The sequence below is a fragment of the Mytilus galloprovincialis genome, chromosome 6, assembly GCF_965363235.1.
Source record: "Mytilus galloprovincialis chromosome 6, xbMytGall1.hap1.1, whole genome shotgun sequence".
Taxonomy (NCBI): domain Eukaryota; kingdom Metazoa; phylum Mollusca; class Bivalvia; order Mytilida; family Mytilidae; genus Mytilus; species Mytilus galloprovincialis.
In genome coordinates this window covers 60261518-60273757 of record NC_134843.1, presented here as the reverse complement: position 1 = coordinate 60273757, position 12240 = coordinate 60261518, and the positions used below count along the sequence as shown (strand labels likewise).

Sequence of the window (12240 nt, the reverse complement as noted above, 5' to 3'; positions counted from 1 at the left end):
AAGGGATAGAAATAGTCCTACTGTACACATTTATGCTTTTCCCTTTGATTGTCGAAATGCCTTGGTGTGTCTTTCAATTCATATAATCCTTATTTTTTTTGAAGTAGTCAATTTTATATGTTTGGATGAGCAAAGCGAATGCACACATGATTATGTATTTACTGTTAGTTGATTATTAGTTATGTTAAATATTAACCAATTTTGTACAAAACGAACTAACTTATTATATTGAAACAAATAAGTTAAATGTGTATATATGATAAGTCATCATGTACGATGTCTATTTGAGATTTAAGTTATGAAGAAAAGTGGATATTAGCACGAAATAGTTACAATGCTGTACAAATTCACGAAAATCGGTACTAACATATGATATATAAGTCAAATAGTTACTTGAGTTACCCTGGAATACGTGCATTTGCCCAGATATTATGCAAGCATGCGTGTCTTTTACGTATAGACCATTCATATTTTATGACATTCATAACGTTCATTTACATATAAATGTTAACATAAGCTATATATATATATATCAAGAAAACACTGAAAAATCTAGCACTATATATCTTATATATTCTGGATTTAATCTTTATGATTTAACAGAAAAAATGCTAGAGAGAAAACGTAATGACACACTAAAAAAACATGTATCTTATTCTGGTGACGCACTACAAAGCAACGAGAAGTATGACCCACGTAAGGCGAAATGAATTAATATCGTGTCACCGTTCAGGTTAATTCTGAATAAGCAAATATTTAACTCTTTAATTTCTCTTCATTTATTAGTAATATTGAAATATTTTGTTGGAGTGTCAATTCAGAAAGAATATAAGTTTCTGAAAATTACTAAATTGTACAAAGCTGTTAAACACAATGTTATTTAAAAAAAAGAAGTAGGGTAAATTTTCTTTGACTTTTTACCACAATTCCCGGTATAAAAAAGGGGAAATATACAATATAAAGATGTCCGGAATATAAGCATTTCTCTGTGACACATAACATAGACAGACAACAGAGGAAAAAATTGTAGGTTTGGTAATCGATTGCATGGCAATGTTATAAACCACTTAAGTAGTACTCATGTAATTTCTTGTTCTCTTCGTGTGTTATTTTAGAGGAGATTGTTACCTTGCTGTTAATGCTATAGAAGAATAAAAAGGGGTCAGGGATCGGATAACCTAATATTCATAATAAATATTCAACAGAGTGTTTCTTGTTATACTTATCAAACGCGTATTTAATGTAAAAGAGCAAAACAATGAATTGTTATACTTTCATTGGCGACGATCCTTTTTCTTCACATTTCACTATTTATAGCTATAGGAGATCATAAAACCGTGTCTCATATTGCAGTATTGTGGAAACATATTTTACCTATCTCATACGGTGTAGGTTGAACACATGGCAATGTTATTTGAGTAGCAAAATTGGAAGACAATATCATATTATTACAAAAATCAATATACATGTATATTTTGAAAAAAAAAAAAATCATCACGCGATGTTGTGATTTAAATTTATTCTTGATTTTATTCTTAAAACATCTGTATCCAATTTTCAAGATTTACCACCACTGAACAGCAACAATGAGAGCAATTGGGATTTTTTTCCTTGTGATATGTGGAATTACCAGCATTAAAGCACATCTTAAAGACAATAGTAAGTATGATCGAACATGAACTCTACAGTAAATTTTTGGGACAATTGTTGCACACCCCTTACAGATAGCATAAGGGATGCTGTCCTAGCATTGATTTTGAAAGCAGTATATGTCGGAAGATGTCAGATCTTTCTCATTCAATAAATATGTGCATATACAAAACGGTGGCACGGGCTTGTTTTACTTGATGTCTTTCGTGTATTGCCATGACGTTATGAGTTTTAAATATTCCCTTTATATGTTATGTCTCTTTTGAATGTAAATTCTTTATTTTCTAAAGTTTGTTGATTATGATTTGCCTAGGGCGCCGAGTGGTCTCAGTAGCTAATTGACTGTACCATAACAATGAGGTTGTGAGTTCGAATCCCACACAGGGCAGGTGTTTTCGACTTAAAATACCTAATTTCCTGACAAAGGTCGGTGGTTCTCTCCGTGAATTCAGGTTTTCCCCACCTCGGTTTATTCGTTTATAGAACATGTCGCTGGTTTTTGTTTTGTTTTTTAATCAATGCTGTTATTGTATAATATGTGTAAAACAACGACAATTGCTGTATTCGTGTTCGTGATTTTTTTCTTCTATGCTTTTGTAAATTAATTTTGCCAAACAAATCCAGCTTCAATCTCTGAACATTGGATTTTCATGATTAAATTTGTCAATGTTTGTCTGGCATTTGTTCTAAAAGGACATCTTGTCTTTTTTTTGAAAGTAACTAAACTGGGTTGTTTTTGTATATAAAAGGTATACGCACAAAATCTTTATACCACACCTTTAGTATGCAAATGGATTTTACTAGCCCTCTGTAGGTCCATAGGGGTCAGTAGCAAACCATGAAACTCATATTGCACATACGTATGTCAGGATTGTGTCTTTTTCTTTTTCATTTAATAAATTCCTGTTTCATATTTTGCATCAATAAAACTGTTGAATTATTTAAGGTCTGTAGTTGTGTTACATAATTATTCATCTGTTTCGAATCATTATTACGAAAACACAAACAGAATTTTATTATACATTAACACATTGCAAATACATGAATCTTATTGAATTCAAAACATACACGATTATGATATACAAATGAAATGCATAGTAACGCTGGAAAGAAATTCATAATTTAATTTTTAAATCCTTTAGAAAGACAGTTTTTTTTAATGAAATCGTGTTAAAAACAGAACACACATGAAAATTAAACAGAGATTTTTGAAAAAAATAATGTTACATATAAGCATGTAAGTGTTAAATAGAGTTCAATATAAAACGGAAAGAGAAAAAGGTAGACTGACAAAAATACTGAACTCGAGGAACATTCAACGGAAAGTCTGTAATCAAGTGGCAAAATCATATCTCAAACACATCAAACGAATGAATAACAACTGTCATATTCCTGACTTGGTACATGTATTGTTTTATGTAGAAAATTTGTAAGGGTTCCACGGAACCCGGTGTCTTGCTTACTTTTGCTGTAAATCGCAGGCTCAACAAAAGTGAGGAAAAAAATCAATAACAATATTTCTCTTGATACTATCTTTTGATTGTAAGAAGCTTCTGTCCAAGTTTGGTAAAAATCCAGGATAGTTTTTGAATTTAATAAATGTTTTAAAAACTTTAACTGCAGACTGTATGTAATGTTAACTGGAAGAAAATCTAAGTCCATTTATAAGTAAAATACGGAAAAAATGGATTTTTTTTTTACAAAATTTACTCCTGGATACTATCTTATGATCGTAAACAAGCTTCTGTCTAAGTTTGGTACAAACCCAGGATAGTTTAAGAAAGTTATTAAAATTTTAAAAACTTTAACCACAGAGTGAATGTAATGTTTCCCTGCAGAAAAACTAAGTCCATTTATAAGTAAAATACGGAAAAAATGGAATTTTATTTTTACAAAATTTACTTCTGGATACTATCTTATGATCATAAACAAGCCTCTTTCCAAGCTTGGTAGAAATCCAGTATAGTTTAAGAAAGTTATTAAAATTTCAAACTTTAACCACAGAGTGAATATTTGATGACGCCGCCGACGACGACGACGACGGAATGTATAGGATTGCTTAGTCTCGCTTTTTCGACTAAAGTCGAAGGCTCGACAAAAAAAGGTGGATAAAAACATAGTTTTATGACTAGCTAAACCTCTCACTTGTATGACAGTAACATCAAATTCAAATATATTGACAACGATGTGTGAACAAGACAAACAGACATAATAGGTAAAAAATGTCAAAAATAGGGGTACAGCCGTCAACATAGTGTTATAATCTTTATCACTATGATAACAAACAAACATGTAACAAAGAAGCACAAAAAGGCATATAGAATAAGTGCTTAAGGAAAAATAAAAGACTACAAAATTTTTTTTTGGGAGTTTTAAGTTTATAAGATTTAATTAATATTTCAATTTTGCAACCTTGATTTTCTGATCTTTATATCACTAATAATTTAAATTGTATGAAATTGTATTTTTTTTCAGTAACATTAATGATTATCAATTAAAAAAATATTCTAATATTAATCTGTATTCCAAATTAATATACTTATTTTATATGTAGATGAATATTTCAAACACCGTCCTAAGGATTGTACAGACATTGATATCAAACAAAAGAGTGGTGTCTATAAAATTTACCCAGAAGGCTCGGCTGACGGATTTAACGTATACTGTGATATGACGACAGAAAGTGTGAACGGCGGCTGGACGGTAAGACTTATTTTTAAATATTTTTCTGCCCTTCCTGCAAATCATTAGCTCTCATGCAGTTATGTCTTTCACACTTTCGATTGTGAATGTATTATACACTAACTAGTAGTTAACAATCATGCTGTATGATTGTATACTTTTAAAAGGAAAAAAAGTACGTTGTAGTCGAAATTTTGTTATTATTTTAACGGTCGACATATTTTTATACACCATTATGTTCTAATTCGTAACCTCAACCGAACATAAAGCATTTATCAATATAATACAAAACTCTCATTTGGGAGTAGCCACTTGCAAAAGTCAAGTGCATTTTTATTCAGCTAATAAATACACGTAATTCATTTTATATCAATGGGAATTGCGAGAAATGTCTGTCTCTGACTAGCACATCGATATTTGCGACCCATCCTGGACTATCAACCTGTAAATAAATATTTTTTATAATTATTTATTTGGTAAAAAAAACCCTCTAGAACACTTGACTGCAATGACTCGAATGACTTGAACTACTATACTATTACACCTGTGCATGAAATTCTACCCGCATTCCTTCTATATCCAACCAAACAGACCTATCTATAAATAGCATAAACACGTGTACCTTTATACCAAACACAACAAACTTGCATCGATATATGTACAACTTTGATACATATAATTGTTCACATAGAGGTAAAATATATTTGACGTGTCATGTATAAGGATTTCTTTGGGTTTTACAGAATGGAGATTAATGGTAAAAATAATAATGAATAAAAAAAAAAGCGAAATAAAGAAAACATGAAGCCAAAAAGAATTCAAATAAAAAATAAACGTGTGAAAATAAAGAACTAGTAGATGATACAATATTGATTACAGAAAAGAACCATTTACAGAATCAAGATTTAATAGTAAAATGATTTTCGAGAGAATTTAACAGAAGAAGCGTTATTTTTAAAAATCAAAAGAAATGCTCTAAAACTTAAAGGAAGGATCTTTCTTCCAAATCGAGACCCTCGCGTATTTACTTATCATGATGCAAAACAATACTGGTAATCACACAGTCAAGAGTATCATGTCGGAGTTATAGCAAGACAACATAATTTACGTTAAATTCTCCCTCGCCCTGCTCGTCCGAATTTAAAGTATTTGATCTCTAAATTCAATAGGCTATAAACAAGACAAACACAGATATAGGATTAGTTGCTCGCAGTAACATCTTATTTTCTCTTGCGATACAATATTTTATTTTACTTTATTGTACATTTTTCTTCGATTGAAACAATATATAAATACATGACATATAACATTGTTCCTCTTTCGCATTGTTTCTTTTTCCTCGGCTAATACCTCCAACGCCTGTACGTACAATAAACACAGCAGCAACTGCATATATACCTATGTGACCAACTTCAATTCGACGTAACTGCGAGCACCTTCGATACTAATACATTTGAATGCCAAACTTTATATAGTACCATTTAACCCCACCCGTAAAAACCGCCAAAAGTTTCCTCGTGCCTTATGCACCTAACATCAAATTTATAAATAGTACATACTGTTACAAAACCAGTATTCGAACTAGTTATACTAGTTCCCTTCTATAATAATTACTACAAATAGCAAACCGGAAAAACCCTATTTCAAACGAAATAAAATACATTACGTTAAGCCCTTGTAGCATGAACCTCCATCACCTAAGAAAATGAAATTGATTGATTGTTAATTGATTAACGTCCACTAGTTAATAAGATGGCAAAAAAGAATTTTTATTTTTAATTTTTGAAATAAAATATTCAAAGCGTTATTTAAATTTTCGTGTATTAATTTTTATTGTTCAGTAATGTTGTATTCTATCATTTTATAGTCATGAAAAAAAATCGTTGTCATCATATGCATTGTGTAGATTTTAAAACCAGCCAGGGTCCATGATTGGTTAAATAAAGATATTCAAATTCGATATTTATTAGGTGTTTCAAAGAAGAATGAATGGTAAAATAGATTTTTACAGAGATTGGAAAGAATATAAAGAAGGATTTGGAAGTCTGAAGAGTGAATTTTGGTTAGGTATGAAGTATATGTTAATCCATCTTCGCTAGCCAAGGGTTACGATCCACTCCTGCTCTCTCCACCCTTGGCGGATTGAGATAAAATTTCGGAGACACAGGATAAGGATTGTCATTGGTTGCAGTAGAAACTCGCTGCATCCAATCAAAAAGCGTCTATAACATTATCACGCGTAACTGTAGAAGGTGTTTGTAAACAATTGCCATGTGTTTATTGTGCAACAAGTCTTTACATCCCTAAACATACGACTATATTTAGTGACAACTTGAATGTTTTTAATCAACTAATAGAAGTTCCTGTGTATATTTTATGCACAAATGCATGAATGTTGACGTATATTTTCGTTTCCGGCTTTACCAAGTGTGTGGAATCTAAACGCTACCGTGTTTTGACCTCCAAATTCAAGAGTGCAAGTGCTACCATTGGTCAAGAATAATGTATTCGGAATGGGCGTGACTTTAATCTTCCGATAGATGACGCAACATTGTTTTCACAAATGTTGGCTTAATCTGCCAAGGGTGGAGAGAGCGGGAGTGGATCGTAACCCTTGGCTAGCGAAGATGATGTTAATCATTTACAACTTTGTGAATTATCTTATGGTCTTGGTGGATAGATACGCCTCATTGTCAATCAGAGTATAACAACCTCTACTTAAAAAATATATTCCTGCAAAACCTTACAATTGTATCAAATTTTCACATGTCATGGGCAGTTATGTTAGCATTCTAACCCGAGCCTGAGCGTACCTTAAGGACAAAAACATATTTTTATCATGTGTTTATTTGAACAGACTTTTAACGATCTGAACTAGGTTTACATTTGATTTAAAAAAAAAATTCTGATGAAGCAGATGAAATTAAAAAATATTCTGAATGCAGAGTTCCCCCATACCTTATAGTGTTAAATTTTGAAAACAAATAATTTGATTGATTGATTCGAAAAACTAAAACCCATTTCCAATTGACAATCGGTATTAATATGTTAATTTGGTCACAATTGCGTTTTATAACTTCGAAATCGACATTATATATATATGAAGTGATTTAAGTGGAACTCTGAAATCAATAAATATGTGAATCTATTTGTCTGCGCTAATGATAGATATATTGACAATTTCATCAGTCTGTTTTACAAATCGAAAGCAGAGCAAAACTTCACATTAAAATTTAGCTTAACATGAAGTATGAGGATAACTATAAGAATGATGATGTGGTAAAATTAAATAGTAATGCAATGTCCATACTAGGTACTAAAATTGTAGACAAAACAACCAATTAAATAGGTTTTAGTATGCCAGTATTATGATGTCAAAGATACTCGTAATCATCTACTTAAATATGTGGATGAAAGCGATACACAACCACGCCTGTTAATAATAGTTTTGTCCTATTTAGACAAAGAGGTGACACCTCTTACTACCATTTCTTGAGCTGTTATATCGGTCAGGACGATTTTATTTTATCTTGTTCATATTTTCTTATTTTTCTCTTTTATCAATATGATTGCACAAACATAAAAACTTTATGAGTGAGAGAGGGAGAACATCTCCATTACTGTAAAATCATAACTGACAGTTTAGTATTACTGGGCAGCGATTTCTTCAAACGTTTTCAATTGCACAAAACTTTCAAATCCTTTCTGCAACGTAGATTTGTATCAGAAGCATGCAATATTCTTTTCATGTTATCTTTTATGCTTTAGAGTTAATGTCAAGGGTGTACTTAAGTTGAATTAAATAAATCAATAATTCAAATTAATACTTTAAGTCAGAAGAGCCTTTATAAGTTAAGGGAAAAATTAAGCTAAACATATTGATAGGTTATGAAACTTCCTTTTGAGATATTTGATGTTTAAAAAATGAAGGAGAAAACTGACTATGACTTTTACCTTATACATATGTATTTAACATTGGCATTTTTTTGGTCCCAAATCGTAAGAAACTAATCTAAAATGTGCTTAAATTTAGTAACAACAATTCATGAGCAGTGGAAGTCTTCTCTAAAAAGAACAGTCAGTGATATGGAGCTGTATCGTTAGGAAAAAAAAACTAAACCTTACCTGATAACATCCTTATGGTGACTTGAGTAACACCAGTATCACTCAGATTACAACTCTACCTTGACAGGTAAGTTTATATTTAGCCTATAAAATACTTATTTAGCCTTGAGAATTGAAAGGTCAGTCTGTCCCATTCATACAATAGACGTTTACCTATGAGGGTCTGAATGGGGTTTACAAAATAGAGAATATATGTAATAGCAAAATAAAAAAATAGAGAATAGAGAAAATGAACAACAAAATAAAGAATAGAGAATAATGCGGTGAAAAGTATAAAGAATAACTTTGCAAGATAAAAGGTAACTTGGGTAACCGTAATGCAATACTGATAAAATGAATGATCAATGTACAGAATTAATAAATAATCTTGTTACAGAAAGACTAAATAGTAAAATCATTTTCATGAGACTTTAACAGGCTGAGAGTTATTTTTAAGGCTATTAAAAGAAAAATGCCCTACAAATTTAAAGAATACAGATATTAAAAAACCCATCCAGGTCCTCATGTCAATTACATTGTCAAAATGTAGGACACACCATTTCTATTCCAAGACTAAACTAGATATCTAGTCAAACTGGTTTTAAACTAGACATCTAGTCAAACTGGTTTGGTATAACTGACTGTTTGCTCCTGCCCTAGATGTCTATTTCACAGTGACCTTATATGTTTGTGCTTAGAGTACATTGTACTGTCATATTTATTGATTTTCTGTTGGGGCATGACCTAAACATGCAAAACAGTGGCTTGAGATTTCAATTTAATAGAAATCAATATAATCTTTAAAAGTTTATTCTATATGAACTGATATTAGTATAATAAATTAATATTTGGAATTTTATATCCTGGTAGATGATGTTTTTTTTTGGGACCAAGATGTTTTCTTCATTCTGGTTTACATTATGATTATTTTAACCTTTAATGCACATTTAATGATAGAAAAAAAAAATCAGCTCTCATTTTAAATATTTTGCACTAAATAATAATCTGTCAGATTTTGGTGTAAACAAAAAACAAGACAGTGTAATAGATAACCTGCAAGCATAGTCTATTTCTATAATGTCAAGTAGATTTTTTTTTTGTATCCGAAAAAAAAAACTACCATGTAAAGAAATATACAATTAAAGGGCCGAAAACAACCCCAAAAATTTAACATTAACAGATTTTGAACAATTAAATCAAGATGCACAAAGTTTAAGTATTTGTCAGAATATAGGGTTCTTTTGTACTTTAACAATATCACAATAACAATAAAGTGACCTTAATTTTGGACAAGGTAAATGGCATGAAGCCAAATTTATCAACTCCTATTGTATGAATGGGATAAACTGACCTTTCAATTCTCAAGGCTAAATAAGTATTTTATAGGCTAAATACAAACTTACCTGTCAAGGTAGAATTGTAATCTGAGTGATACCGGTGTTACTCATGTCACCATAAATACTTTATTTTTAGGTAACGACAGACTCCATATGCTGACGGCACAAGGAAAATATGAACTGATGATAACCATGGAAGATTTCTCCAATCAGAACCGTTATGCTAAATATGATAACGTTAAAGTAGGCGATGAGAAATCGAAATACCTGTTGACTTTTGGTACTTACAGGGGGAATGCAGGTATGTTTAACTAACTACAAAAAAAGAAAGTTTTTCTTGTAAATCTAAATGAGAAAAATTGTTTCAAATGTCTCTTTTCTAACAAACAGGAGAATAAATTCAACACGATTGCGTGTTGTGAAACTAACAGAAAAAGCATTGTATGTTTTCTTCACATTTCATTATTGAATTATCTATGAAGAAAAAGGTTTTTGCATATCTTTGTTCGTCATCCGTTTAGGGTCCATGTCAACATTTTCGTTTTTGATGTTTGTGTTCGAAAGATGTTACCTAAAAAGCAACATATCCAAATACATCGTTTCTTATTGAGCATGATTAATCCACAGACAAACTGATTTGACAATCATGGAAGTAATTGGTTGGTGTCTTTTTGCTTTATATTTTGTCATTTGATAAAGGATTTTCATTTGAAATTTTCCCTTGGAGTCCGGTATTTTTGTTATTTTAGCTGGTGATTGAAAGTTCAACAAATTGGTCTTATTAAATATATTGATATAAAAAACAGTCAAAGTTTTACACGTAAATGGGTTATAAACATACGGTCACCTCTGTTATCAAAACGATACTGAGATTTTTAAATAGACTGTGTGCTATAGTATCTGCTCATTTGGAAAGGAGGACAATCCGAGGACGATTGTAAAATTCATTTTCAGTCTAGAGGATACTTAACTGACTGTAATGCTCTCTCTCAACTTTAAATTACTCACGACCAATATATATGGGTTGCCAAATTTTTGCAGCGACAATCTCCGTCTAAATATAGTTTACATATCAAATAATTCTATAAATTGTAAATAGATCATTTAGGAATCAGTATCAAAATGATAACGAATCTTTCCTATGATAAAAAGAGACAAGATACCTAATTTACACGTTACAATATTACAGGTTTTTTTTTTCCTGTGAAGTGCTTTTCTAAAGGTACCTTAATCAGAAACTTTTAAACACCAAACAAAAATAAGCCAAGGATGTTTAAGTGTTGAATACACAGAAGTTATATGAACAATAATACCATACTAATAATATAATAACATATATACAAATGATTATGAATATCACAGTTCAAAAATTGAAAACTTATATTCGTCTCTACATGTATGAATTCAAATGTTTTTTTTTTTGTTTTTGTTTTTTATATAATCGACATGTATTTGGCGAAATCAGAATTGTTGATGTGTAAAATATACATTGTACATCTGATTTTTTTCGTACTTTTTAAAGTGCTTTTTATAAGATGATATGTAATGCTAAATCATTAAAGTGTGGTTTTAATTTGATAACTTTGGGTGAAAAAAATCTGCAAGACGTATTTACTGAACTTGGATTTATAAATTAAATAAACCTCGTAGGGTTGTACTGAATCCAAAAGCACATATACATGATACATGTCTTGCGTTGTTTACACGAACACTAATACAAACCGATAGTTTAACTTATTCTTTTTTTTGCAATATCGTCAAATAGTTCTTGTCTTTTGGTTTACAGGAAATTCTCTGTCCGGTCATCATCATGACAAAAAATTCTCTACAAAAGACCAGGATAATGATGTTTCTTCTGACAATTGCGCAACAAAATACAAAGGAGGGTGGTGGTATGGCACTTGTCATGGTGCTAATCTGAATGGACTTTACCTTTCCGGTAAACATTCTTCTAATGCTGATGGAATCAACTGGCACGCATGGAGAGGTTATAATTACTCATTAAAACGTTCAGCAATGATGATAAGAAGACTAAATTAAAAAAAGAAAAACAGATTTTCAGTCGAAATATCAATATAAAATGTTTAATAAAAAAAAAACATTCTACCATATGAGTAATTTATCTATCGTTCGTCTGTCTCTAGTTAGGTCTGTGGGATATGATAAAGCATCTGTTAACAGATATTGTCGAAAAAATCTACAATTGTGATAATATCTGAAAACGTGGTATAATATTCTAGGGGACGTTGTTTATTCGAAACTGACATACCATTGTTTCTTTGATAACAATTAACCACCTCATATTGTTGGACTTTTTGTATGAAACAGGACACACAGTTTTTATGTTTCATATTTTTTTTTATCTATAAGATGATCACAAGTTGAACATCATTTTATACATAAAATGACCACACCTTGAATGAAATAAACTGGAGAGAAAGAATTAATCAGACTATTTTCAAATTCT

The 12240-nt window shown here is 30.8% G+C and overlaps 1 protein-coding gene across 2 annotated transcripts in view; it reads left to right on the top strand.

Moving 5' to 3' along the window:
* Nucleotides 1-11879, top strand: part of LOC143080022 (ficolin-1-like) — a 347809-nt gene extending 335930 nt beyond the window's left edge. Inside the window, exons 1-5 of one of the 2 annotated variants that reach the window (XM_076255664.1) lie at nucleotides 1529-1659; nucleotides 4205-4353; nucleotides 6303-6399; nucleotides 9910-10074; nucleotides 11560-11879. In XM_076255664.1, the coding sequence (XP_076111779.1) occupies nucleotides 1587-1659; nucleotides 4205-4353; nucleotides 6303-6399; nucleotides 9910-10074; nucleotides 11560-11813 (738 nt within the window). In that variant the 5' untranslated portion in view covers nucleotides 1529-1586 and the 3' untranslated portion in view covers nucleotides 11814-11879. Of the gene's footprint in view, nucleotides 1-1528; nucleotides 1660-4204; nucleotides 4354-6302; nucleotides 6400-9909; nucleotides 10075-11559 lie in introns of those variants that run through there. The other variant, XM_076255662.1, reaches the window with a different exon arrangement.
* The last annotated feature ends 361 nt before the right edge of the window (nucleotides 11880-12240 follow it).